This window comes from Daphnia pulicaria, chromosome 5, assembly GCF_021234035.1.
Source record: "Daphnia pulicaria isolate SC F1-1A chromosome 5, SC_F0-13Bv2, whole genome shotgun sequence".
In the NCBI taxonomy this organism is placed as follows: domain Eukaryota; kingdom Metazoa; phylum Arthropoda; class Branchiopoda; order Diplostraca; family Daphniidae; genus Daphnia; species Daphnia pulicaria.
In genome coordinates, this window is record NC_060917.1 from 5,738,055 (window position 1) to 5,764,843 (window position 26,789).

Consider the following 26,789-nt stretch of genomic DNA (forward strand, 5'->3'; position numbering starts at 1 on the left):
CATCTACAATCGAAAGAATTAGAGGTGAACTTTTAAATGTTTGGCACCAATATATTTACCTAAATAATTATGTGAAAACACAAATAGTATTTCAGAGCTTCAGAACAGCCAAACAAATATTACACCAACTGAAAATGCAGAAATTCAGCAACAAGAAACAGACAACAAATTTTGACGCATTGAAATTTAAGCCCTCCTTCTTTCTCGAACATAAGGGGCGGGACAGTGTCAAAAACAAATGACTAGCGGAAATAGGCGGGGATAAGTAAGAACAACCAGAAAACAGAAAAAAAAAATCGAAGAAAAAATAGTGCCACTTTTAAACAATGATTACTCAAGAATAATTTCCTTTTTTTTAACAAAAATAGTAATAATCTTGAAGATTAATGAATGTTCTATTTTTCTATAGGTTTTTCAATAGATTTTATTGAGCCGTTGCTGAGAAAAATGGCGTTCGATTTTACCCCGGGGTTTGTTCCATTTTACCCCGTCTTTTTTCGGTCGAGTTCAGACCGAGTAAAAAAAAGCTTACTTATGTTTCTTTGATATCTCATTTATTTTTCACTTTCAACATGCAAGAAAAAATAAGTGGGTAGCCAAGATGTAGCTTAACAATATAGAACAAACAGAAATTTTAAAATGTATCTAGTTTGTCAGAAATCATAACAAAGACGGCAGACAAAATTTCGCCCCGGTCTCCCCTACAATCACAGTCAATCAGTCTTTAGATCAGATATCAGTTTTCAAAATCTATCTTAACAAAAATTAAAATGGGTATTAATATCAGTGCACAGCCGAAAGTGGGCTGATGTTAGTCTTTAATTAATACCGCATCCCATCTACCTGTCTATCACTACCACTGCCGAATTTTGACACTATTCGCTGGGATGACTTCCATGCTGTCTAGTTCATTTTTCAAAAAAACGAAAAGTTTTCAACAACTTCCGGAATGCCATCTTTCATTCATCAATTATTGTAAAATCATTCTTAGCATATTCATTGATCATTATTTGAAACAACATTAACACCAACTACATACTTATTCGCTAGACTGAATAAAGTCTGAAAAGAAATGATAACATAACCTTAATGATAATTAAACCTGATAAAAAAAATTGTAATCTCACATTTCCCGTTGATTCTTTATACTAATGAGCTAAGAAATCACTATTGAAAACTATTAACAATATTATTAACAAGGATTCCTACAACGGCTACCAACAAGAAAACGGATGGAACGTGCTTACTTTTTGGCCTCGCTGCCTTTTTCTGTGTGTGTTGTCGGGGGGTAGTATTTTACCCCCTGGTCTTATAACTGCGATAGATATCCCCAAAAGGGTCTTGTTTATTTCCTTCTTTTTTTCTTCTTTCCTAATCTGGTCTGGCCCATTTCATGCCCGCGTGTGTCTTGTCTGTACCAGCGCACACCAAGGGTGATGCGCGTTGTGGTGCTGGCGCTCGGCGTGTCCAAAGTGATGTGTAATAGAACGGCGTTTGCGTCAATGGCCTAGGGCTATGATGACGCATCACACCTGTACTGCTTCCGGTGCAACCCCTTTTCCCTTGCTGCCGACGCCGCGGTTCTTTACCCTTCTTAGATTGCATCCCCATGCATAAATTACGCGTCCTCCACGCATATTTCAAGCCCCTTTTACCCCAATTAAATACTCTTTAAACCTCAATTAAGTGAGTTGACAGAACTGTCAACTCACCCGGGGGTGGGTTTTCTATGGGATACCTTTTGCTATAGTTTTCCTTATACTATGTCGCAACCCCACTCTTCTCATATAAAAGGGTGCGATATTCTTCTCTCCACAAGCAGATCCTCTTCTTAGTTCAAGTGACCGGGTGTTCCTAAAACGACCCGGCTCTAATTGTATTTGGTATTGAAAGCTATCTTGTATTCGTATTTAAGCTGTGTTGTGTTGTGCCGTAACGCCGATTCCAACTAACTACATCCGAGTAAAGGTATTGTCTCCTCGTTTATTATTCTTCCCCTTCATTAGTTATCTGTCCCATCAATTGTAGTTTCTGACTATACACAATAAAACGTTACATTGTGAGCAAAACGCATTATTCGAATATTCATTCCCGTAAGAGACAAGATGCACACGCCGTGTAGACTCTTACAGATGGATGTTGTAGTCTATGCCAACGCGACAGTTGCTGTGCGACCCCCCCCCCCCATTTCTTTGCTCCAGTTCTAGTGGCCGCAGGATGAAATAGTAAATATCCCCAGTCTGAGGTGCACTGCCAACTCGTGTAATTAATGCGCTTTTGATTCCACACACACAACACTTGAAGTGTGTTCACACCTAATGGATTGTGATCCCAAAGGTTTTTTTCCAGGCCCCGCTAATGACACAACATCCGTTTCTCAAACTTTTGACAAGTCACAGAACTCTCGGCCTCTTGTTGTTGTTGTTGTAGAAGGATCAACCGCATTCCGCATCCGTTCAAAGCCCCCCCAAGAGTCTTAGTCGAGAGAAGATGATGGAGCAGCTGTTATTCCTCAACACTTTTCAGGATTCTTGCCGTTGTTGTGAATTAATCAGCACATCTTCTCAGGTTTCCTCACATTCCATTTTGTCCTTATTGACTGATAATTGATTTCCAACAACAACTAAAAAAGAAGTTTGGGCCGATGTTTTGTCTCTGCTCAAAAGGCTCGCTGCCAGGCGACAACCAACATCACGCACATCATCGATGATGTGAACTCGCGTAAAAACACATTCCTCTTTTTTCACCCCCTTGCCCGCCGCCTCTCTAGTTGGCCGTAAAATGCTGTGCGTCTTGTACAAACACTGGGCAACCGATTACCGATTCGTTAGTTAGTGGAGAAAGAAAAGAAAAAAGAGTTTGATTATTAGTTTTCCTGGGGTGTGTAGAAGCCAATTTCATTCTATAATTCATGGGGAGATGGATGATTTAGTAAATGGTTGGGGCTCATCTCTTTTTGATATTTTTTCGAGGCCTTCATCCAATTCGAAAAATGGATGTGAAGGTTGGAAGAAGGGCGGGGTGCGCTGGGAAAGAAAAAGAAAAAACGCCCCTATAGACATCTACCCCCTTGTAACACAAGATGCTGATTGGAAATGTTTATCCACCTTTTTCTTCTTTCTTTCCCTGGGCATCTCTTCAATCACTCGGCATTGCATCCCCTGTTGGGCTGGCCGACTCGGGTCGTGATGGCCCCAGCCGAGCCGAGAAAAAGGAGAAATAAATCAAAACGATAACTATTTAAAAGACATCAGATATTTATATAAACGTGTGTATGCACAGTGGGGACCGGACAAAAGAGGCAGCAAATAACATTTCATGCTCGAGGAAGGAGAAGGAAAAAAAAGTGGAACCGCGTGACATCCAAAGTTAATCGTGCCTTTCCTAAACCTTCCCCCTGTGCTTTTTATTTTAATCCAGCCCGTACATTTTGGGAAGGATTTTTTGTTCGTTGGTTGTTGAGTTAACGCTCGGAATCATCTTTTGTCTCGGCCCTTTCTGACAGCGGCCCAAAAGAGCGAATCGAATTGTCGTGATGACGTTCACGTCGCCGTTTAAACTCGTCGGGAAACAAATGGCCAAATGTGGGTGATCCTGGATCAGGTGATCAGGTGATCCTGAACAATTTCTCATTTTTCTTTGTCCATTATCAGATGAATGACAAACCTCATTTGTTGGACCTTTCGAACGTGTACGGCTCGGACGCCAAGGTAGCGCGTGAGTTGCGGACGCACAAAAAAGGCTCCCTCAATGTCACTTCCCAAATAGAAATTAATTCTGGCCACCCAGTAAAGCCTGTGGGGCTAGACTTTCTGCCATACGACGAGGCCTCGGGAACAGGAATTTCATCTTGCGCCCTGTCGAAGGAGTAACCGGGAAGGAGCCATCCGCTCATGTGAAATGCTTCAAAGCAGGTGAGCCGAACAGTGTCCATAAACCAAATCATGCAAATTTTCCTGGTTTTCATCACCAATCCCACGCCTCACCATCGTCTTACACGTCACATTAGTAACACCCTCTCCTAAACGGTTAACGTGATTTCTGGACAGCTGCATGACAAAATGTTTTTGATTTATTCATTTAGGAGATGGGCGATCGTCCGTGACTCCGAATTTAGCCGTTACGCACACCGTTTTTCTACGTCAACACAACCGACTCGTTGCTTTGCTGGCCGATTTGAATCCGCACTGGAATGACGAGCGTCTCTACCAGGAAGCCAGGCGCATTCTGGCGGCTCAAATGCAGCACATCACCTACAACGAATGGCTGCCCGTCGTTATCGGCCGGGAGAAGATGCAGGAGCTTTTCCTGTTGCCACTACAAAAAGGATTTAGTCGCGATTACGACGAAAACGCCAATCCGTCTATTTTGAATGAATTTGCCGCCGCTGCATTCCGTTTTGGCCACTCTCTAATTCAAGGCCAGTATTAGTAATATTCCTACATTGTTTATCTCTTTCAAACTGGTTCACACGAGTTTCTTTTGCCCAGTTTGTACGATTTGAAGAGGAAAAAGACGGGCTCAGTCCAGTTGCTTCACCATTTCTTCAAGACGCAATCGCTTTACACACCCGGCAATCTGGACAAGTTCCTCATCGGTTTGGCTACTCAGCCCGACCAGAAAGTTGACAACGTCTTTACCGAAGAGGTGAAACTTTTTCTTTTCCCACTTGATAGCCCTCAAAGGTGTTCAACGTTTCTGTTTTTTCGTGATTATTGTCATAACTGCACTTCAGCTCACCAATCATTTGTTCGAAAAGGAGGGCAAGAGTTACGGAATGGATTTGTTGTCGCTCAACATTCAACGTGGACGTGGTCACGGTACCATTTTCTGTCCGTATTACATATCGAATATTAGGTTTTATAGTTTCTCTTGTATTCAGGTCTGCCTGGCTACAATTCCTATCGCGCCAATTGCGGACTGCCTCGCTCCAAAGACTTTGACGGTCTTATCGACCTCATTCCCCGGCAGGTACAACAATTCAAATAATCCAATTAAATTGTGTACGGCAATTCCTCTTCGTCTTGTTTTGGCAGACTGTCAACAAATTGAAATATTTGTACGCCTCTGTGGAAGATGTTGATCTATACATTGCCGGAGTGTCCGAACGGCCGGCCAAAGGCGCCGTGGTAGGCCCCACTTTCCAGTGTATCATCGCCGACCAGTTTTTGAGGTTGAAACGGGGTGATCGCTACTTTTACGATCTCGGTGGTCAGTCCGGCTCGTTCACTGAAAGTATATACAAATATAAATGCATGAAATTCACATCCAGTTCCTAATGATTTCAAAATTTAGAACAATTGGAAGAGATAAGAAAAACCAGTTTCGCTCGTCTCGTGTGTGACAACAGCCTCGTCCAGTTAACTCAGCCATTAGTTTTCAAGTCGGTCTCTGCCGTGTAAGCTACTATTAATATCTCAATCGCTCATTAACTAACCCCTTTAATTGGAATTGACTTTGTTTTATAGGAACCCGATCGTTGATTGCAAGTCGACTAATTCTATTTCTCACGTTAGTCTTCAAGCGTGGAAAGAGTTTCCCGGAAAAAAAGGCTAAAAAATAGAAAAGACTAGTTCTACGCTTGGCCGACAAGGATACCGTTTCAATTTTGGTATCAAAGTGTACCGATTAATGTAACAACTTCATTGGTCATTGTCGTTAACGACAATGACCAATATTATATATATGACCATACCAACTAAGCATATGCAACACGGAGTCTCTATTTCTGACTGTCTAGGTCTCTAGGGACTCTAGGTCTTCGGAAATTAGGGGGCGTTAAGGCCGCGGAACCCGTCATCCTCAATAACCGATAATATTCATCCTACTATTAATAACTTGATAGACTGGTGTGGCTCCATATGGTTTTCACTCGGGACGCGGTTTTCGATACGATTGGTGAGATCCTAATTATAGTATTCTTATTCACACCAGGAAAAAATAGTTACGTAGTTCCATGTGTGCGTAACATTCATCACCCAAATGCAACCAAGCACGTAATCGGTTTCGCCGCGTAACCCACATATCAAACACAAGTCTGAACACAATGTCAGCTCACGACAGACACCAACACATCGTTCTCTTCGACACATGATGGGCATTTCAGTTTTACCTGGTGTGTAACATTCTTGTTTGAGAACCGAAACGTTAGGTACAGGACGGAATTTCTGAACAGCGGTCGCCGCTTCTTCATCATCTACTTCTACACCTAGAATCTATCTCTACTTACACACGAGAATTGCTGCGGTTGTGAATATCGGTAACAGACGCGGGCCCGATCCAGTTATCTGGTATAGACATGGTGAGATAATAATTCAATAGATATTTGCAATGAAGTATACCAGACAGTTACTTTTTCTTGTGTGTGCGAAACAAGCTTCCTGTTCTAATTTTACATTTCTCGGCATGTATTTCTACATTTTTTAGCAGTACATTGCGATACGCATTTGCATCTTTCCCTTTGAAATGCAAATTTCAACCGACTTGAGCGAAGGACGTGATCATTTCAGCCGATGTCCATGGGAACTTGCTGATTTCTTAACATTGGACTGCCATCAGTTTGTACTTGAAAAGTCAAAAATTAAATGAAACATTCATCTTCAAAAGTCAATCAAGGCTGAGGTAAAGTATAAATACGAGAGTCAAAACTGAATTCACTTAGTCAAGCGTCGCAAGTCGAACAACAGCTTTTGTTTCCCTTTTCCTTTTTGAATAGTTCAAATCGCTCGTGAAACGCCAGTAAAAACTAACAATACGTCCAACACTCGGTCATAAGTCAGTTTTGATTTATAGAACATGCTTTTATAAAGTTGCTGCTGTGAATAGCCTCCAAACCGCGAATCATATTGTTGCGATTCACGGTGCGTGAATGTATACGGTCGGTCGCTACACTTTTCACACAATTGCGAAAACCTCAAGGTTTGTTGCGACACCATGCGCTCGTTTTCTACGCTCTAAACGCCTTTGGGATAGTTTGATGAGAATTTCGTATCAATAAGCCTTTCACGCTCTACACAGTGGGGCAGTAAAGATAGCTTCTATGGGCAGGCTGTAAATAAATAATGGGCACTAAAACTATCAATCCGCAACAATAGATTATTGTGTCCATTCAGCCATGTCACACGACCGACCGTGGAATTGAAAAGAAACTCACGTTTTTGTTTCAATTGTTTCCCGAGAGGACCAGTATTTCGAAATTACTTGTGTTTTCTTTTGTGTCAAACTCTATAGACGATTTAATTTCTCTTTTTATCTCTTAGATCTATTGTGAATTCCCGGATTGTTTTCTATTATGCAGGCGTGTGAATAAATCACGCTGTGGGCTGTGACACCTTAAATCTAATTGGAATTCAATCGACGACTGAACAAGAGGGAAAAATGCGGAATCGAAAAAATCTAGTCTACTTCGCTCTCGCCATTTCCTTTCTTCTCTACATGAATTTCACCTTCTTTCGAGCAATTTACAACGATATCGAAAGATGGAACGAGACTGCCACCACTTCGTCCAGCGATTTGAACGCACTACTCGAATCGCCTTTTGGACTCGCCGGTCCGGCAATGACGGAATCGGCAGACTTTTTCTTTGGCGGGTTCGACAACGAGACGGGCCGGACTTTCGACGGACGTTTGATTGTTCCCAACATTATTCATTACATTCGATTCAACGTCACCAAATTCAGTTTCGTAGACTACATCTGTTTGCGCTCGGCGTACCTGGCTCAGAAACCCGACCGCATTTACCTGCACACGAACGTCAAAGAGATTCACTTTACCGGCATCTACTGGCAGTGGATCCGGAAAAGCGAACGGGATTTGTACAGCCGCATCGTCATCCAGCCGATGGAATTGCCCAAGGAGATTTACGGCCAGCCGCTCAGCGAGGACTGGGGACTCTTCCACGGCTCCGACGTTGCCCGCATTCAGATTATGATGAAGTACGGTGGCATTTACTTGGACAACGACGTCTACGTCGTTCACAATCTCAACGCCTACAGGAAATACGAAATAGCCATGGGTTGGGACGAAAGTCAGTTCATCGGCAGTCAGGTGATTATTGCCCATCGAAAAGCACGCTTCCTGCCACTCTGGCTGGATTGCTACCGAAAATACAACCCCAATTCATGGTAATTATATTTAGTTCTAATTAATTGGAGTCCCTTATGTGAAAGTGCAGATTGATTATCACAACAGGTATTACAATGCCGGCGAGCGCCCGACAGTCGAGATCCTTTACAAGCAGCCGGAATTGATGCACCGTGTCAAGTTGCGGCTCGGCGTCGCTCAGCTGATGGATGAACTCTACGAATCCAAGGAATGGCCAAACTGGGACCAGAATTACGACACGATGCACTTGCTAACAGGTCACCGTTATTACTTGGATCCTCATTTCAAAGAGTATCCGGATTTTAATGAGCGCAACATTCAACACTATCCGTACATGTTTGGCAAGTTGGCACGTCTAGTAGTTCCGCCAAATCGACTGCTGAGTCCATCAGCAAAGAAAAAGCTCGAAAAGTTAAAGAAATGACATTGCTTACTAAGATCTAATTCTTGACATGCGATTGCCAATAAGTAAGTTGAATAAAACATTTTCAAATAATTTATTGGCTGATTTTCTTTTAAGGAGAGATCAAATAAGAGCAGCAGTTTCCTTTTGAGTCGCCCGCTCTTTTTTACAATTAAAACCAAATGAAAGTCGATGCTTTGTGTGTGTTCGTCGTCAAGTGACTTGCAATCCTTTTTACCGGTTTAGGTCTTATCTCATTTCTATTCCGATGGGGATGCCGCTGTTGAATTGTTTTTCTCTTTTAACGGTCGTCAATGCGACGTCCACGCCCTTAATTTGCATTCAACCGATTCCTTTGCTCAGTCGGTTCTATTTGCATCTTATTTCACAACCATAATCGAATTACAGTTATTTGGGTTCAAGTATACGCAATCCCGTTATTGGAAGTGCACAGGAGTAAAAGAAAAAAGCCATCGGTGTTAATTGTCTGGATAAAATGGGGGACTGGAATCGAAAGGCCTTTTGTCAAAAGTCAACCATATCGATTATGTTGCGTGGCGGATTTTTCTTGGGAAGAAAAAAAAGGGGGCGGAGATGGATTCCAGCGGGTCTTGTTTTCCAATGTTCCTGTTTCTTTTTTCTGTTTCAGTTGGGGAAACGGGGTGACAACTCCTTGACTAAAATAGATCGGCAGACCAAACTTGACGACAAGTGAATCTCCAAATAGGGAAATTTCCCCCATACTATAAATTGGACAATAAAGGCGATTCACGACGACACACAGTTCATTCGGTCCGAAACCGCGAAACGGGAAACTACCCCAACTTCTTATCGTCGCAACTCGCATGCAATCTCATTTAAGTAAGTTGAATTTTTTTTTTTAAGTTTAGTACACCGTAAAATTTAATAATTTTTATGTTTGACCTGTTGAAGATGTTGTTGAGGAAGCTGATTGAAGTGCTCCTGATGGGACTGCTGTTTATTATTGGTGGGATTGCAAGTCAGAACTGCCCTTATCAACCGACTTATTTTGAAGACCCTGACTATCGCTCGGAACGGCCTAATTATCCTGCCAAATCGATTTTCCCTGTCGCAAATGCCAAATTCCCATACGATGCTGATCAACAGGGAGGAGGCTACAGCAAATACTCGTCGGGGGGATCAGCTCATTGCCCCAAAATTGGCGGTTTGGAATCGCATTGCCGCCCGGCAAAAGATTGCGCCGTTTGGTACGATCTCGCCCGGAAGACTCCGGGGACTGGCTGTACACTTGAAAACGGACACGGGAAAGGCATCTGCTGTCCGGATCTTCCCCTCAACAGTAAATCGCCATATTTCAAATGATACAAATTAGCAAAGTTGAAATCTTTTTAAAATTAATAGAGCGGATGACTATAAATGTTTGACAGGTCGTCACGGAAAGCCGTTTAGTAATCCGGGATTGTGCCAGCAAGGCTACAAATTGGACGCTCACGTTGAAGGTATCGACATCGTCGCTGTCAACGAAGCCGCCGACGCGGGAAACTTGCAGATGAGTACAGCCAAAGCCACCGAGAAGCGTCTCTTTGACAACAACATCCGAGTCAGACCCGGATCAGATCGCCACACTCACAGTTGGCTCTTCTTTCACTCGACCAACGAATCGGTGAAAATTAGCAACGGCTCAATGTACGGAGTTTACACGGCCCAACAACTCGTTAAAAGGTAATTTACTAAAATCACTTTTAATTGGCTTTGATTATTGAGCGATAGATTTGGCTACTTGTTTACGGTTTCAGGTATCGAATTAAGCCGGAGCAGGTCCACTGCGCTTTGAACCGGTTTGATCTGAAAGACACGGTCATATCCAAAACGTGTCCGACTTTCCCGGACTGCGATCTAAAGACATTTAATTCCCCGTTTCGAACGATTACGGGCATTTGCAACAACATTCATCCACCTGGGCATGTCCCCTGGGGTCTGCCGAGAACCCAATACCAACGGGCTCTCGCCCCAAATTACGCCGACGGTACTAACGTGTTGAAACGCTCAAAGTATTAAAATGTGTAATCATGATGTTGCAATTATTTGGCACAGGCTTGTGGATACCCCGACAGGCTAAACATGGTGGCGAACTCCCACCGTAAGAAATTTAACTGAATTTTTATTTAATTGCTCTATAAAATGATTGCCATTTGTTTGTTTAAAAATCCCAAACAGTCCCCGCGTGATATCTCTATCGGTGGTCCGTGACATTGAGGCGCCCAGCGATACGGACACCACCTGGATGATGCAATTCGCCCAATTTGTCGATCACGGTAAACTAGTCACGTCCTTATCGAATTATCTTTAATAAAAAATTCCCCATTGATTCGTTTAACAGATGTGTTGGAAACTGTCGAAGCCAAACTAGGTAAATTGTGAATAATTAATTAAAGTAAGAGTAAAAAGTCAATTTTTTCTAATCAACTCTACACAATTTAACAAAGCGGACGGATCACCGATCCCTTGTTGCACGGACGACGGGCTATTCCTTTCTGAACAAGACTACGCTCACGGCAAGTGTATCCCCGTCGAAATTCCCAAGGACGACCCGTTTTACTCCAAGTTTCGCCAGCGCTGTATGCAATTTGCCCGTTCCGCTCCCGCGTGCAGAACTGACCGTCGACTTGGTTATGTAGAGCAGGTCAGTTTCAATTAGATTTTCAGAAAGTTTCGTCAACTTAAAACAAGCGGTTGGTTTTATTAGATGAACCAAAATACGCATTTCTTGGATTTATCGGCCGTCTATGGTTCCAGCGAAGAAGTGGCCCTTGAGGTCCGCACGTTCAAAAATGGCGCCTTAAATGTGACTCGACTCCGCAAGGGTTATCACCACCAAATGGACTTGCTCCCTCCCGACGATGTCGGCCCTGAGATTTCCACTTGTGCCTTATCGAAGGCCGTGTCCGGAATTGATCCACCGCCCGAGGTCAGGTGCTTTAAAGCAGGTGAGGCGGCAAGACATTCAAAGTCAACAATTGGTTTGATTTTTATTCAAATGGCAATTTTCTGCAGGCGACAATCGAGTGAATGTATCGCCGTACATGGCCATCACGCAGACCGTCATTTTGCGTGAACACAACCGAGTTGCGGAGGGACTGGCCGAGTTGAATCCGCACTGGGACGACGAGCGTCTCTACCAGGAGACTAGGCGCATCCTAATTGGTCAATGGCATCACGTCATCTACAACGAATTTCTTCCAGCTCTTATCGGCCGATCGAAGATGCAGGAGCTCGGCCTGTTGCCACTTCAAAAAGGTTTCAGCCGCGATTACGACGACCAAGTCAATCCGTCGATTTTGAATGAATTTGCGGGCGCCGCTTTCCGTTTCGGCCACTCCCTGGTTCCTGGAAGGCAAGAGTAAGTTTCGTGCTCGATTATCCTTGAACGATTTTTATGACCGATGACTTGCATGTTTTGTTTTTCTGCAGTCTCATCAATCAGCAGCGAATAAAAGAGAAAGACATTTTACTACGCCAACACTTTTTCAAAACCCAAGAGGTTTACCCGCCTGGGAATGTCGACAAGTTTCTCATCGCCTTGGCAACAGTCCCTAGTCGAAGTGTCGACAACTATTTCACCGAGGAGGTAATCACATGTTCTTAAATAATTATATTCTCATTTAAAAGTATAATTACAACTCTACGTGGTCTACCTTGTATAGATGACCAATCATTTGTTCGAAGAGGAGGGCAAGGGCTTCGGCATGGATATAGTGTCGCTCAACATTCAGCGCGGTCGTGATCACGGTATCCTACATTTTCACTTGGCGTCATAATTGAATTATCGAGACTGACGTCTCAATATGTTTGGAATTAGGTTTTGATGGCTACAATGCTTATCGTGCTTTGTGTGGCCTTCCAGTCGCTAAAGAGTTTCACGATCTTCTCGATTTACTTTCCCCAACGGTATTGTAATAATTTCTTTCTCTTTTGCGTTAATTTTGCAAGTGATTTTGCAACTGATTAATTAACAGGTGGTTGAGAAATTCGAGTTGTTGTACGACTCTGTCGACGATATTGATTTGTTCATTGCTGCCGTGTCGGAGAAAAAAGCCGAAGGTGCCTTGGTTGGACCCACTTTTTCTTGCATCATCGCCGACCAGTTTTTGAGGCTGAAACGGGGCGACCGCTACTTTTACGATCTCGGCGGACAGCCCGGCTCATTTACGGAAGGTATAAAGATACAATTTTGTAGATTTAGTTTTTTTTTTCTTCTAAATATTGGTTTTGATTTAGATCAATTGAATGAAATTCGGAAAATCAGTTACGCCCGTCTCGTCTGTGACAACAGCAACGTCTTGTCCAGTCAGCCACTCATTTTCAAATCTGTCTCTGAAGTGTAAGTTAATAATCGGCTGTAATTGCGTCAGACATTATTCACAATTGTCTTTCTTGTCTCATTTAGGAATCCCATTGTGGATTGCGAGTCCTTTGACTCCATTCCCCGGATGAACCTTTACCCGTGGAAAGAAGTGAAAAACTCTGCTTGGCATGTGGCCGAAGACGGCGTCAAATGGTTCCCCGACTGTGACTTTCCCGGTTACGACATTGGCTACGTCCAGCAAGTGGCCGACGGAGGCCAATGCGCCCAAAAGTGCAAGGAGACCAAAGGATGCAACGCATTTTGGGCCAGCGACGGCTGGTGTACGCTGAAAACCATCCCATCGTGGCGCCATCGAGCCCATCTCAGCGGCGGCATTTGCGGCTTTGTTCCAGAGAAATTTTGATTTCTTTTCATTATTTATCAACTCCAACCATTTGGAAAAATCCCCGCAGTCAAATATTGCAAACTTGCTGTTTCTTGATTCTGATGATTTTCTCCCCCCCCCTTTTTTATTGCCTTGAATTTTGAATTTCCCTTTTAAAATCAAAACCAAAAGTATAATGACTAGAATATTATCAATCAGAAAATATTTTCACGCATTCCCTTTTTTTTCCAGAAAATTACAATGTGTTTTTCGTCCACCAGCCAATATTACGCAGTGTTGTTTGATCCATTGGTCGCTATATCAATTTTCCTGGAGCGTCGATGACTGGTCGATTTGGCCAAAGAGCCTCGTCATTGTGGTTTCTCCCTTTCAGTTCTAAATTTGGTTCATTATTTTTTTTTTTCCACAGAGGAGTCTTGAGAATAAGCAAATCAGTTCAGTCGGGTAAATTTGATGGCAACAGAAATGTTATAATCAAAACAGCTGCCGGGGTAGTTTCATTCTGAATTTATCGCTGACTACATTGTTCGTCTTTGATGGATGAAATTGATTTGAATTACTGTGCCCACAAACCGGATTAGAAATTTGCGAAATATTTAGCCGGAAACGCCTTGCCCTTGATGCGCCAACATTAATAAGACTGTCAATGCGGCCAAGTCCGGACCGTTAAAAAAATCCGAATATTTCCGGACGGTGGGCTACAGACCGTACCATCGTTATCTATTAGTTCGCACCGATCCGTTCAACCTTGGATCTTTTTTTCAAAAACCAATTAAATGTAATTTGTTTGGGGGGAGATGGGAGACCTAGGGGAAGGGTGAACAAAATTTCCCAGTACATCATGTCTAGACTCGTTTAGGCGAGGTTGTTGCTTCATTACAATGGAACCACGCCTACGCAAAGTTTGCAATTTTTTCGGGATGGGAGCGAACCGTTGCGTTGACAGCCGCAGTCAACATATGCTGTTAACATTCGAAGAAGATTGTGACAGTAGAGCGAGCGACGCGTCGGTTATTTTATGTTTTTCAGCCGCACAACCACAAACGGCCTGTTCTCATTTCCAACCGTTAACGGTTTCCCAGATGTAGAATTATTTCTTTTTTTCTTTTTTTTTTCTGGTGGGGTTTTTATTGGCCAAATATTTCCCTACGACGGCGAAACATTGTCACCTAATATCTTGTTGGCCTTCTGGGATTTCGTTTGTTCTCCGGAAACGATAAGATTTTTATTTCCCTTGGACTTCAGCCATTGGCTGTCGTGTTTTCCAATTACATAACAGAAAATCGCTTATGTAATATCGTAATAATGGACTCGTTTATTTCTTTCCTGTGGCGACTCGACTCTTATTTTCTTCTTGTATTCATTGGTCTTTATTTATTGATTCGTTGCCTAATCTTTATTTCCCATGTGTATGATGTCGTTGGTATTGTTTTCTCTTCTTTGTCGAACCACGAACGCAGCAGTGGTCACGCCCTGTTTCACATCACACCGTCGCCGCTGATTGTATTCCATTCCGATTCATTTCGATTGGCATCAAAAGCCCCCCTTTTGTAATAGCTGGCTGCTCGCGCGCTTGGTTGATTGCGCCTAATCGCTTTCACCCCTCGAGGAATCAGTGCAGCAACGTGAGACAACCCCTTCGCAGCTAGCCCAGCAATGTAAAAAGAAAACCTCACGAAATGCCTGGACACAACCTTGATTATCGCACGAATCTGGACTTGAAAAAGAAAAAAAGAACACAAAATAATATGGCTGCAAGAACCTAACCCAACTGACGTAACGCGGATTGTATAACGTATAAATACGGGAGGAAGAGAAGGGTGTACACCGCAGAAGGCGCTCAGAGTCGGCCGTTGCTGGAACAAGTGTCCAAGAGCTCAGCACCAGTCCCAACAGTCCAGTGCCTTTTTCTTCCTCATCATTTTGTTTTCAGGTCAGTGTTGAATGTTGATGCATTTCATTTATTGCAGACGTTGGATTACCTCGATTGGGATTTTCTTGTACCGTCACTCGATACTAATAGAGTGGCAAGTTAATTTTGTCTTAATTATTACACAGCTCGTGATAGTATGGAGTTACGGTGGCTGATTGGAGTGTCCGTTATGGGCCTGCTGCTGACCGTGGCCACCAGCCAGAAATATCCGCAGCAAAAGTCGCCCGGTTATCCCAACGAACGGATCCCGCCTGCTAGATATTATTCGGATCGGCCCATTACGCAAGATGACTATCTTCCCGTCAAGCCCGTCTATGGCTCTAATTTTCACGAGGAAGGAAATGATTACAAATATCCCAGCAGCCATTTGGCCGCCGGAGGAAGTTACAACAAATACCCGCCCAAGGATTACAATGTCCCGTTGAGTTATTGCCCAGAAGTTGGCGGTTTGGAATCGCATTGCCGCCCGGCAAAAGACTGCGCCGTGTGGTACGACCTCGTTCGGAAGACTCCCGGAACTTCCTGCACGCTAGAAAACGGACAAGGCAAAGGCATCTGCTGTCCCGATCTGCCCTACAATGGTCAGTGCCTACAATTTGAATTCATTTGTATATTGCATTCCAATTCAATTATTATTATTATTATTATAGGCCGTCATGGGGTGCCGTTCGCTAAGCTGAGCTCGTGCCCGAAAGGCCTCCAGTTGGACCATCACCTTGACCGAATCAACGTGATGTCGGTGAACGAAGCCGTCCAATTGGGTAAAATGCAAATGGTGTCCATGATCGAAACGGAGAAGCAACTCGTCCGCAAAAATATCGTAGTCCGACCCGGGTCGCAGCGCCACACCCACAGTTGGGTCTTTTTCCACTCGACACCCGAAGCCGTTCGAATCAGCAACAGTTCACTCTACGGAGTCTACACGGCCCTGCAATTGACTAAAAAGTGATTTTCAAATGGATATTAATATTATCATTGTATGTCTGGAATTTGGTAAGAATATTTAAATGTTTTTTTTTTTTATTTATTAGATATCAAATCAAACCGGAGCAGGTCGAATGCGCTTTGAACCGATTCGAACTGAAGGACACGATCATAGCCGACATGTGTCCTACCCATCCGGACTGCGATCACAAGACGATCAATTCCCCGTTTCGAACGATTACGGGCATTTGCAACAACATTCATCCACCTGGCCACGTTCCTTGGGGTTTACCGAAAACCCAATACCAACGGGCCCTCGCCCCAAATTACGCCGACGGTAATGTCAAGGAAACTTTGAAACATTTCCAAAAGTAGAATAATTAATTCGTGTCATCCAACAGGTGTCTGGATGCCCCGGCGAGCTAAAAATGGTGGCCAACTTCCCCTGTAATTACTTCACATCCACTTTTACGACTTTTACAATTTGATTTCACATTTCTTAATTATAATTCAATCATGTGATAGGCCCCGTTTGCTGTCGCTGCTGCTGGTTCGCGACCTCGACGTTCCCAGCGACACGGACACCACATTCGTCATGCAGTACGGCCAGTTTGTCGATCGTAAGTGCATTAGATTAGAATTGACTAGCATCAGTCATGCCACAAATAATTGCGACTTATCATTTGCCAATTGTTTTGTTTTGTTTGTTTTATCAGACGACATGCTGGAAACCATGGAATCTAAATCAGGTATTATTTCTAAAAAAATGATTGTGCTGCTGGGCAATGAGAAGGAACGCTCCAGTTCTTAACATATTATTCTCTGGTTGTTGTTTAAGCGAACGGATCGGCCGTGCCTTGTTGCACGGAAGATGGTGAATTCCTCGAAGAGACCGACCTTAGTCACGGCAAGTGTATCCCCATCGAAATTCCCAAGGACGACCCGTTTTACTCCAAGTTTCGCCAACGCTGCATGCAATTTGCCCGTTCCGCTCCCGCGTGCAGAACTGACGGCCGCCTCGGACATGTAGAGCAGGTCAGTCGGGTGTTGTTTTTGTTTTAGGGGGGATTGACGAGGGCACGTTGTGAAAGTGCGGCTGATAATCGTTCGTTTCTGTTCTGATTGTGTTTTCGCTTTGTTTGATTGCAGATGAATCAAAACACTCACTTTCTGGATCTCTCGGGCCTTTATGGCTCCGACGATCAAGTGGCCGGCGAGTTGAGGACGTTTGAGAAAGGCGCCCTCAAGGTGTTTGCTCGCAAAGGCTACCACCAGTACGACATGGACTTGCACCCGCCCGACAACGACACGGACGTCGATTGCGCCTTGTCCAAAGCCGTGACCGGAATCCATCCGCCTCCCGAAATCAAATGCTTCAAAGCAGGTAGTACTAAAGAAATGCTGAAAAACCCAGATTGATTTGACATTGACTACTAAACTTTGATTCATGTCATACAGGTGATAACCGAGTCAACGTCAGTCCCTACATGGTCGCCTCGCAAACGGTTTTCCTGCGGGAACACAACGGAGTTGCCGAACTGCTGATGGAACTCAATCCGCACTGGAGCGACGAGCGTCTCTACCAGGAGGCCAGACGCATTCTTATCGCCCAAATGCAGCACATCACCTACAACGAATTTCTACCGATTCTCATCGGACGGGACAAGATGCAGGAGCTCGGCCTCTTGCCACTCCAGCACGGGTTCAGCCGCGATTACGACGAAACTGTCAATCCGTCCGTTTTGAACGAATTTGCCGCCGCCGCTTTCCGTTTCGGCCATTCCTTGGTTCCCGGAAAACAAGAGTATGCATTAACATGTCTACATTATTGTGAATAGCTTGAAATTGATTCATTTTTAATTGCCATACAGCCTCATCAACCAGCGAAGAGTGAAGGAGCGAGATATTTTGTTGCGCCAACACTTTTTCAAGACGACAGAGACGTACACGCCCGGCAATTTGGACAAGTTTCTCATCGCCTTGGCAACGGTGCCCGGCCAAAGGGTCGACACCTATTTCACCGAAGAGGTAATTAATAATATTAAAGGCTGATGTCGATTGTTTGTGATTGTTATCTAGCCAATCACCTCCATTCTCATAACAGATGACCAATCACTTGTTTGAAGAGGAGGGCAAAGGATTCGGCATGGATATAGTGTCGCTCAACATTCAGCGCGGTCGTGATCATGGTAGACGTCCTTCTTCTCATGAATAACCGACACGTGTGCCCATATTATTTATAATGTAACTATCGATTCGTTTCATGGCTGCATGATTATAGGTTTGCCTGGATACAATTCTTACCGCCAACTTTGCGGACTCTCCCGTGCCAGAGATTTCCGCGACCTTCTCGATGTGATTCCTCCTAGGGTACGTCATCTCTTCGCCAGCCATAGCTAAGCGAAAAATATTATTCGAAACTTTTGATTTGCAATTTGACAGATTGTCGAGAAATTCGAGTCCATGTACGACTCTGTGGACGATGTTGATTTGTTCATTGCCGGTGTGTCAGAGCGGCCGACCAAAGGCGCCATGATAGGCCCCACTTTCCAGTGTATCATCGCCGACCAGTTTTTGAGGTTGAAACGGGGTGATCGCTACTTTTACGATCTCGGCGGTCAGTCCGGCTCGTTCACCGAAGGTAGAAAACCGCAAATATTTTTCGTTTCATTTTTTTAAATCCAATTATTTGTCGATTCAGAACAATTGGACGAAATCCGGAAAACCAGTTACTCGCGCATCGTCTGTGACAACAGCTTCGTCCAGTTTATCCAACCTCTTTTCTTCAAAGCCGAATCTGAACTGTAAGTTAATACCAAATTCCCACCAGCAATTCATTCGACCCGCAATCAACTGGGTTTGTTCTTTCTTTAGGAATCCCATCGTCAGTTGCGAGTCCTTCGACTCCATTCCTCGTATGAATCTCTACCCGTGGAAAGAGATTGACAATTCGGCCAATTCCGACTGGCAAATCGCCGAGGACGGCGTCAAATGGGCGCAGAATTGCGACTTTGAGGGCCACGACATTGACGCCCCTTTGAATCTCATCGATGGTGGCCAGTGCGGAAGGATATGCATCGACACACCCGGCTGCAACGCCTTCTGGTCCAAAGGCGGATCCTGTTCTATCAAGAGCATCCCGGAAGGCTTCCGTCGGACGCATTTCATTGGCGGCGTTTGTGGAATTATTCCGTGGAAATTCTAATTTTACTTACAATTTGTTTTCAAGCCTCCGAAAACCCTCATCCCTCAAGGCTTGCACAGACAACATTTCCCAAATGAAGTTGTATGCAAATCGTAGGATTTTCGACTTGTTCCGTTCGGAATACTAAATTTACTTAATTTATTTTGGAAATAATGACGAGCTAGAGCTTCTGTTATTTGACTTGGTATTTTCGAAAGTAAGCCTAGCACTAATGTGTACAGGCATCGTTATTTAAAACAAAAATTCAACGTTTTCTCATCCACAGTGAACATCATTTTTAAAAAAAGGTTTTCAATTGTTTTCAGTCTGTCGACTTCTGATAACACGCGCAAGTTTGTTATGTTGTGTATTTTATGACCTTCTTATCTATTAGGATGATCAATGGGGGCGATGAGATAATTGAGTATCGGCTGCTATCGGGATATGAGTGAAATGTTTGGATAATAAAACTAAATGACCAAGAGTCGACGCATTTCTTTGTAGAAGCAACAACATGAAAGGCTCCTTTGCAACTTCACCCTTTCTGGGTGTTTTAATTTTGTTCGGTTCAAGTTTCATCGCTTCCGCCAGGAATATCGAGTGGAACGATTTGAAAATTGCCAACGGCCATCACCAGGAAGTCGGCCGAGAATCCTGCGTGGAAGATTATTCGCCGTGCACTTGCATCAACAGTCCTTCTTACGGATTGGAGATCATCTGTGACAGCGTCGACGCCCAAACAATTCAACAAGTTTTCAGCCGGACCACCTCCAACGATTTGTTCTCATTTCAACTGACAGTCCCTCCACCGTCTGAGGGAAACGTCGTCGCCATTCCGGCCGATTTGCTGAGCGGGAAACGGGCCGGCAACATCCTCGTGACTTGCCCAGTTCCGCAGTGGCAATTGACGATAGATGCCGACGCTTTCCGTCCGTCCAGTGACTTTGCTTTCTTCTTCTTCAGCGCCGGATGCGATCAGAGTCAACTCGACTTTTCTTCCTTTCTCAATAGTTTCCTCAAATTGAGCACCATCTTCATCAGCCAGTCGTCCAACGTCCAAAACATTCAGAATCTGCCCGCTCTGCCTAGTCTGACCCAACTGGCCATCACTTACAGCACAGGGCTGGACCAGATTGCCGATTTCTCCCGTCTTGGGCGCACTCAGTTGAAACGTCTCTGGCTGAATGGCAACCAACTGGGCGACCAAATCGTCGGCGACATGTTGAACGCCATCGCTTCTTCCCCGTCGGCTGCTTCCGCCCTAGAGATGCTGTGGTTGACGACCAATCAGTTGACGCAGATTCCTGCCCAGATGGATTCGTTCTCTCAGCTGATGCAGCTGGATTTGTCCAACAACAGTTTGCCAGCACTCATTGCTAGTGGCTCTTTCGTCTTCAACGCTCCTGTCGATTATTTGTACCTGGAATCCGACGGTATCAGCAGCATCGAACCCGATGCCTTTCAAGGTGATTGCCCATTTTAATAGGTTCACATCAACTTTGATTTCTTTATACTATTTTGGTTCGTATCAGGTGATTTTAGCCGAGGACAAATTTACCTTCGCTCCAACAGTTTGACCAGGTTCGAGGAAGCCGTTTTCAAGTCGCTACTGGAGCAGATGGTCGTCACTAACGGCGGTGGTCTAGTCAATCTCGAGTCTAGTAAGAGCCTATTCAATTGATTTGATTTATTTGATGGGAAATGTTTTATCATTTTTTGTTGATTAGACCCAGTGAATTGCGGCGATTGCCATCTGGCCTGGCTGATTCGCGACAACCCGAATTTGCTCAGCGCTGTCAAATCGGCCACTTGTTCCGATGGAACTCCGTTCGCATCCCTGAGCCCATCCATTTTCTCCAGTTGCCCGTAAAAACCTCCAATCATGCAGAGCAATAAACCAGTTATTCAATCTAGAACAATGAGGACACAAAAACAGATAATTATTTTATAATTCATCTTATCAACAGAAATCAACGGTCGCCTGCCCACCTAATAGTTTCACAGTTCCTGTTTTGAATGACACACGTGACACGTCTGTATGTGCGTGTCGGGCTAAAGACTGAACGCATTTAGTGGCTTTATCAATTATCACGTTTGTTTGGTTGATATCCTACTGTAATTTTAAAATCCCCTAAACATTTCGACATCGACAAATCAATTTCGTTAGGCCTATTATCGATCAGAATGGGAATTGTTTTCTGTTTTCGGCTTCGATTTCTCAACTTTATTGAATGCGACTGGATTCAATTTCAAACTGCAGCGGGAATTATTTAAAATGTTACATTTGTCGCTATTTGCATTAGGTACTACACAAAGGTTGAATTTTAACGTAATGTCAAAACCATTAGAAAATGTCGCTCATGTCTGTCAGAGATAACGAAATCTGTGAGACTTTGTTTAAGCAATGCTCATTATCTCGTTATCGTTGATGGAAAACGAGGCTTTATATAATGAAGGTAAATCGTTAGTCGTCGTCGTGTGCCCACTGAGCTTCCAACTGTGAACAACATTTTCAATTTAAGATGCCAGCATTTCATCACTCTCTTTTGCAGGTTAGATTTTCTTTTACATAAAAATGGCAGTATTTTTAAATTTATTGTTGCTATTAGGTTTTAGTACTCGGGTTTCTGTTGACGGCTGTTGTAGCCGATCCCCGCAGACAATTTGATGCGAATGACGTAAGGCCAACAGTACATAACAGTAAGGGCCAACAACGGGCTGCCTGCCCGGAAGATTATTCGCCTTGCCTGTGCGAATTGTCTGCCAACGGGATCGAAGTCACTTGCGTCGACATTCCCGTCGCCGATATTGTCAACGTCTTTTACCGCACCCGAAGCATCGACCTCTACCAGGTCGTCCTGACGGCCTCTGGTTCGGGATCTGTCGATTTGCCCGCCGACCTCTTGAAAGACAAACGCGTTGAACGCATTTACCTGGGCTGCCAGGTCAACGCTTCCCCCAAACTCGGTCTCACTATTGCGCCTTTGACTTTTGAATTCACGCGGTTCAACACGACCGTCTTCGGCATCTTGAACTGCGATCTGGCCGGACAGACGGACATGCAATACCTGAACGACTTTTTAGTTCTCAACACTTTGAGAGTTGACGATTGCGATAACATTGAAGCCATCGAAAGCCTGCCCACTTCTACCTTACCCGCTCTCAAGGAAATGATTGTCGTCAACTGCACAGGACTGGAAAATGTCACCTTTCCCGATTTGACTCCGGCCAGATTGGAGCTGTTGCAACTGGAAGGCAACGGGTTGACCGATGCGGTCGTCAACAGCATTTTAGTTGCCGTTGCCAGTTCATCGTCGTCCAGTTCATTACAGAAATTGGTTCTGTCGAATGAGTACACGATGACCAAAGTCCCAAGGATCGCTTCTTTCTCTAAATTGGCTTTGTATGACGTCAGTTTCAACGCCATCCCTTTCATGAGCCAATCGAATTTGATTTTCAACGCACCTGTTAACTTGGTCGGCCTCAAAAATATCGGATTGACCGCCATCGAAGGAGGGGCTTTCTTGGGTAAGTCTGTGTTTAAATTACGCAAATAAAATGTCTTTCTCTATTTATCTTTTTGTTACATCTTTTTGGGCAGGTGACTACTCAAAGGCATTTGTCTACTTGGAGAACAATAAACTGACCGAGTTTAGGGAGGACGTCTTCAAATCGATGCTTCAGCAGATGGCCGCTCAGCCCGTCGGTACTGGAGGTCAAGTCATCCTCACTGAAAGTAATTTCAAAATTGATTTAGACTGATGGCTGTATGTTGCTGACATGATACTGACTCGCATTTGTCTATCAGATCCATTTGATTGCGATTGCGGTTTGGCCTGGTTGATCCGAGACAATCCAGCTCTCCTGCCCAGTGTCAAGAACGGAGTTTGCGGCGGATTCTTTAGATTCGAGGATCTCAATCCTGATTCCTACGCAAACTGTTAACTTGGGCCCGATTGCTCGAATTTATTGGTATATATATAACAATTGGTAATCCCCTTTAGTATTTGGCTTTATTAATTACCTAAACACTATGGTAAGCAATATACGATTCATTCCTGAAACCTCACAATAATTGTCTTTGATGATTTATATCTTTGCCCGATCAAATTCTAAAAAGTGTTGTTGCGTTAGCGAGAAACACACAAAAAAGAAAATGTCAAAATTCCATTTGCAAATACTGTAACATAGTCATAGATGGAGCGTCGGTCGTTGAGACGATTGCCAAGTTTTATTGTTTTGATTTTTCGAAATCGAAATCTGTGCCGGCCTTGAATCAGTGTCAGATTGGTTCCATGGCAGACGCACGTAATTTACATAATCATTGTCATCACCTTCAGTGTCAAATGATTGTCTCATGGTTGGATTCAGAACAGTCCGTTTGTTTTAAATACTCTACTATTGTATACGGATAGGGTTCGTACGGTTCCCATGAGATTCCAGCATGTTAGAACCACTCCTACACATCTATGACATTTCCATTTCCATAACACCCAAGTTCTCTTTTGTCTTTGCATCCAAAACATTGCTTGGTCGGTTGATGGAAATAAGTATTGAAGACAAGGAAATATCCTTAGCATCTTTATGTACAGTGGAAGACTGGATTGAAGGACGAAGGTACGTAACATTAATTGCTGTAAGTTTTAATAACATTTATTGTTGAAAAGTTTCTTTGTGGATTCTCCGTAGGGTTAAATTTTGACATTGCTATGTAACATTTAGCAAACTGATGTGAATGGAATCTAAAACAAATTTAAAGGGTAACCAAACAGACCAAACATTTTTATGATACGAATAATTTACACACAGGATCATAATTGATTTTGGAATTACAGAATTTAATCAAATGCTGCTGAATAACTGAATTCATTAATATTTTTGATAAAGGTTCTTATCAAGTCAAAAGTAAAGAATGAATTAAAAAGTTCTGATGTGTTCAAATTATAAATTATCCGTAACAAGGAAAACGAGGCGGTATAAAAACAGGAAGTAGAATTCTACTATTTGCGTTCCAGACTTCACGGGGAAATTTCCGTCTTACACTCTAAAACCAAATGTTGTTTCTAGTACAAGCCAAAAACAAGTCAGATTCGGTCGGATTTTACCTGATTTCTTTGTCACTGTTTGGTTTTCCTTTTCCCGTTTTGTTTTCGTGAATGCGACTTGTAGCCCTCTATAGCAGGTAGAAAACTTACACTTGCGACGCTAGTTGAGTTTCTTCACTAGCCGCGTTAAGAGTTTCTCTTCTCAAACAGCCACTTGCTCTGTGTTTATATGATTTTGATAAATAATCGACGTTCATTTTAAATTACTTTGAAGCAGCAAGCAGGTAATTATCTCATTTTTACTAAGGATTGATTTCTTATTTTGGTGAGATAATTTCAGAATTATTGTCATTAAATGTTTTAAACTTGTTTTTTCTAAACCTTAAAAGAAATTTATCTCTTATAAATTCTATCCTATAGATAAGAGCGTTGAATGTTGAAGCAACAACCTTAGAATGTTTCCACTCTACAATTAATTGTCATATCAAATGATTTGATTATCTAGACCAAATTTTATCGACTATTTGTTTTTCTGCAGCACTTAAAACAACACATCCGCTTCACGCAGCATTACAGGGCTGTTTTCAGACGTTAATATTCAGCATCCAAAAATGGGCGAAGTAAGCATACGGATTATTTGTAAATGTGTCAAATAATTTGAACTCGAAATTTAATTTTCAGAATGTTCCTACTGTATTTCCGGCTTCATCGTTTAATCCCCGAGCTGATGCTGATGCGCTTCATAAGGCAATGAAAGGTTTCGGTACGGACGAAAAAGCTCTGATAAGCATTCTGTGCCATCGCACCTGTGACCAGCGCGCGTCAATAAATCTTGCCTACAAGGCCGCAGGTTATGGAAAGGTTATTTGGCAACAATATGTATACATATTTATTTTTTTTTTATTTGAGCTCGTAATATATAATTTAGGATCTGGAGTCGGCATTAAAGAGCGAATTAAGCGGTTGTTTTGAAAAATTAATGGTTGCCCTCTGCCTTCCTATAGCTGAATTTATGGCACGTGAAGTTCATCATGCTATCAGTGGAATGGGGACCAATGAAGATACGCTCATTGAAGTTCTTTGTAGTGGGACTAACCAGGAGATTTGCGAAATGAACGCTGCCTACCAACGATGTGAGAATTAGAAATCAACAGGTTTATTACGTTCTAGATTGTTATTTGTGGCTTTTTATTCGTCTAGTGTACGGGCACCCTATGGAGAAGGATATCAAGGGAGATACTTCTGGTGAATTTGAATTGCTTCTCGTTTCATTGGTCCAGGTGAAGTTCTTGCTGATTTAATGTTCTCCGTATTCGATTTAATATGTCATGAGTTTATTTTTTTGTATTTAATTTAATTGTAGGGTCAAAGAGATGAGAATCAAGCGGTTGATGTTTACGAGGCTAGAACGGATGCCCATCTTTTGTTTCAAGCAGGTAGTTTTGTTAACTGCATTTCTGTATATCAAGTGATCGATAACTTATAGCTCTGTCAGTGAAAATATCCGCTTTATTTATTTCCAGGAGCGGCCAAGATAGGAACAGATGAAAGTGTTTTTCATTCTATCCTTGCTTCTCGCAGTTGGCCTCATTTACGTCAGGTTATTTCCGAATATCACAATATGAACGGCCACACTTTGGAACGTGCTGTGAAGGCGGAGTTTTCGTTCAACGCAGAGAGAGGTCTTTTAACAATATGTAAGTGTCACAGCTTCCTACGAAATTCCTACTTCTTGCATGACTTCACAATATTTTTAACATTCTGCCAGTGCAATGTGCCAAAAACCGACATGAATATTTCGCTCATCGCCTACATCACGCCATTGATGGATTGGGCACAAACGAGTATGACCTAATCTTTATTAATTTTCCACTGAATTTAATTGACATATATATTTTACATTTCAGTCGTAACCTTATTCGTATAATCGTTGGTCGTTGTGATGTTGATCTCAACAACATAAAACAAGAGTATGAAAGGAAATTCAGCCGTAGTCTTCAAGCTGATGTTTCGGTGCTGAAATGCTTTTACTTTTCTTTTCAATAAAGTTTGAAAGAAAATTACGATCTCTTCGTAGGGTGATACTTCAGGTGATTACCGAAGGGCACTTCTGGCTCTTCTCGGCTGAAAATGTAATAGGAAACTATATTCTTTACATTTGAGTTGTATCTGAGTTATCTTTAATACTTCCATTACAAAAAAATTCTTTTATTATAATCATGTTTATGGAATAATTGTTGCCGAAATAGTTACAATTGTTTAAGAATAATAAGTGTCTTAAATCTGTTTCTTTAATTTGCTAATTCTTGACTAAATATGCAGTAAACGCACTGTGGTTTGGGAAGCCACTCGGGCATTATAGATTATAGTTCTGGGTAATATTTGATTAGCCTACATCTTCGTCTCAATGAGCACAGATCAGTTTCTCCGGAGTGAAATCTACAGCGCTTATAGGAATAAAGAG

The 26,789-nt window shown here is 43.0% G+C and overlaps 6 protein-coding genes and 1 long non-coding RNA gene across 8 annotated transcripts; 6 read left to right on the forward strand and 1 right to left on the reverse strand.

Moving 5' to 3' along the window:
* Nucleotides 1–3,582: 3,582 nt before the first annotated feature.
* LOC124340724 (peroxidase-like) lies at nt 3,583–5,556 on the forward strand. The gene is made up of 10 exons (XM_046793333.1): nt 3,583–3,603; nt 3,654–3,710; nt 3,782–3,914; nt 4,085–4,430; nt 4,491–4,647; nt 4,736–4,820; nt 4,883–4,971; nt 5,037–5,235; nt 5,296–5,398; nt 5,469–5,556. Exons 1-10 carry the CDS (start codon nt 3,583–3,585, stop codon nt 5,554–5,556), a joined length of 1,278 nt encoding a protein of 425 aa, XP_046649289.1.
* Nucleotides 5,557–6,658: 1,102 nt separating this feature from the next.
* LOC124340852 (peroxidase-like) lies at nt 6,659–13,523 on the forward strand. The gene is made up of 18 exons (XM_046793587.1): nt 6,659–6,774; nt 7,260–8,123; nt 8,191–9,367; nt 9,440–9,827; nt 9,916–10,210; nt 10,285–10,514; nt 10,583–10,628; nt 10,706–10,803; nt 10,869–10,898; nt 10,975–11,171; nt 11,235–11,475; nt 11,543–11,888; nt 11,960–12,116; nt 12,193–12,277; nt 12,348–12,436; nt 12,505–12,703; nt 12,767–12,869; nt 12,936–13,523. The coding sequence occupies exons 4-18, from the start codon at nt 9,440–9,442 to the stop codon at nt 13,255–13,257; spliced, it is 2,826 nt and encodes a 941-aa protein (XP_046649543.1). The 5' UTR covers nt 6,659–6,774; nt 7,260–8,123; nt 8,191–9,367; the 3' UTR covers nt 13,258–13,523.
* A 1,174-nt stretch (nt 13,524–14,697) lies between these two features.
* LOC124340848 (peroxidase-like) lies at nt 14,698–19,303 on the forward strand. Its single transcript, XM_046793584.1, has 16 exons — nt 14,698–15,172; nt 15,298–15,753; nt 15,823–16,117; nt 16,204–16,433; nt 16,498–16,543; nt 16,622–16,716; nt 16,813–16,845; nt 16,935–17,131; nt 17,246–17,480; nt 17,555–17,900; nt 17,968–18,124; nt 18,201–18,285; nt 18,378–18,466; nt 18,539–18,737; nt 18,798–18,900; nt 18,971–19,303. Exons 2-16 carry the CDS (start codon nt 15,309–15,311, stop codon nt 19,299–19,301), a joined length of 2,886 nt encoding a protein of 961 aa, XP_046649540.1. The 5' UTR covers nt 14,698–15,172; nt 15,298–15,308; the 3' UTR covers nt 19,302–19,303.
* A 464-nt stretch (nt 19,304–19,767) lies between these two features.
* LOC124341131 lies at nt 19,768–21,190 on the forward strand. Its single transcript, XM_046794076.1, has 3 exons — nt 19,768–20,746; nt 20,813–20,941; nt 21,008–21,190. Exons 1-3 carry the CDS (start codon nt 19,795–19,797, stop codon nt 21,148–21,150), a joined length of 1,224 nt encoding a protein of 407 aa, XP_046650032.1. The 5' UTR covers nt 19,768–19,794; the 3' UTR covers nt 21,151–21,190.
* Nucleotides 21,191–21,283: 93 nt separating this feature from the next.
* Nucleotides 21,284–24,930, forward strand: LOC124341132 (leucine-rich repeat and immunoglobulin-like domain-containing nogo receptor-interacting protein 1). 2 transcript variants are annotated; one of them, XM_046794077.1, is made up of 7 exons: nt 21,284–21,832; nt 21,890–22,808; nt 22,882–23,016; nt 23,089–23,897; nt 23,970–24,040; nt 24,116–24,167; nt 24,864–24,930. In XM_046794077.1, the coding sequence occupies exons 1-4, from the start codon at nt 21,803–21,805 to the stop codon at nt 23,223–23,225; spliced, it is 1,221 nt and encodes a 406-aa protein (XP_046650033.1). In that variant the 5' UTR covers nt 21,284–21,802; the 3' UTR covers nt 23,226–23,897; nt 23,970–24,040; nt 24,116–24,167; nt 24,864–24,930. The 2 variants fall into 2 exon arrangements, with proteins under 2 accessions (XP_046650033.1, XP_046650035.1); XM_046794079.1 differs by lacking the exons at nt 23,970–24,040; nt 24,116–24,167.
* Nucleotides 24,245–24,525, reverse strand: LOC124341621. The gene is made up of 2 exons (XR_006918542.1): nt 24,386–24,525; nt 24,245–24,324 (listed from the first exon to the last, which is right to left on the reverse strand). It is a non-coding gene; the product is annotated as an uncharacterized LOC124341621 (long non-coding RNA).
* LOC124341219 (annexin B9-like) lies at nt 24,872–26,686 on the forward strand. The gene is made up of 9 exons (XM_046794228.1): nt 24,872–24,945; nt 25,007–25,186; nt 25,254–25,458; nt 25,526–25,605; nt 25,689–25,761; nt 25,849–26,022; nt 26,094–26,169; nt 26,233–26,338; nt 26,403–26,686. The coding sequence occupies exons 1-9, from the start codon at nt 24,937–24,939 to the stop codon at nt 26,451–26,453; spliced, it is 954 nt and encodes a 317-aa protein (XP_046650184.1). The 5' UTR covers nt 24,872–24,936; the 3' UTR covers nt 26,454–26,686.
* The last annotated feature ends 103 nt before the right edge of the window (nt 26,687–26,789 follow it).

Bases quoted from the DNA above. Each gene is read 5' to 3' on its own strand.
- LOC124341131 (XM_046794076.1), top strand. From the start codon at position 19,795: ATGAAAGGCTCCTTTGCAACTTCACCCTTTCTGGGTGTTTTAATTTTG. The intron at 20,747-20,812 runs GTGATTGCCCAT...GGTTCGTATCAG, and splicing joins CGAACCCGATGCCTTTCAAG to GTGATTTTAGCCGAGGACAA. The intron at 20,942-21,007 runs GTAAGAGCCTAT...TTTGTTGATTAG, and splicing joins TCTAGTCAATCTCGAGTCTA to ACCCAGTGAATTGCGGCGAT.
- LOC124340852 (XM_046793587.1), top strand. From the start codon at position 9,440: ATGTTGTTGAGGAAGCTGATTGAAGTGCTCCTGATGGGACTGCTGTTT. The intron at 11,172-11,234 runs GTCAGTTTCAAT...TGGTTTTATTAG, and splicing joins GACTTGGTTATGTAGAGCAG to ATGAACCAAAATACGCATTT. The intron at 12,117-12,192 runs GTAATCACATGT...TACCTTGTATAG, and splicing joins ACAACTATTTCACCGAGGAG to ATGACCAATCATTTGTTCGA.
- LOC124340724 (XM_046793333.1), top strand. From the start codon at position 3,583: ATGTGGGTGATCCTGGATCAG. The intron at 3,915-4,084 runs GTGAGCCGAACA...TTATTCATTTAG, and splicing joins TGTGAAATGCTTCAAAGCAG to GAGATGGGCGATCGTCCGTG. The intron at 4,648-4,735 runs GTGAAACTTTTT...ACTGCACTTCAG, and splicing joins ACAACGTCTTTACCGAAGAG to CTCACCAATCATTTGTTCGA.
- LOC124341132 (XM_046794077.1), top strand. From the start codon at position 21,803: ATGCCAGCATTTCATCACTCTCTTTTGCAG. The intron at 21,833-21,889 runs GTTAGATTTTCT...TGTTGCTATTAG, and splicing joins TTCATCACTCTCTTTTGCAG to GTTTTAGTACTCGGGTTTCT. The intron at 23,017-23,088 runs GTAATTTCAAAA...TTTGTCTATCAG, and splicing joins TCAAGTCATCCTCACTGAAA to ATCCATTTGATTGCGATTGC.
- LOC124340848 (XM_046793584.1), top strand. From the start codon at position 15,309: ATGGAGTTACGGTGGCTGATTGGAGTGTCCGTTATGGGCCTGCTGCTG. The intron at 16,717-16,812 runs GTAAGTGCATTA...TTGTTTTATCAG, and splicing joins GTACGGCCAGTTTGTCGATC to ACGACATGCTGGAAACCATG. The intron at 18,901-18,970 runs GTAAGTTAATAC...TTCTTTCTTTAG, and splicing joins TTCAAAGCCGAATCTGAACT to GAATCCCATCGTCAGTTGCG.
- LOC124341219 (XM_046794228.1), top strand. The intron at 25,459-25,525 runs GTGAGAATTAGA...TTATTCGTCTAG, and splicing joins GAACGCTGCCTACCAACGAT to TGTACGGGCACCCTATGGAG. The intron at 26,339-26,402 runs GTGCTGAAATGC...ATCTCTTCGTAG, and splicing joins GTCTTCAAGCTGATGTTTCG to GGTGATACTTCAGGTGATTA.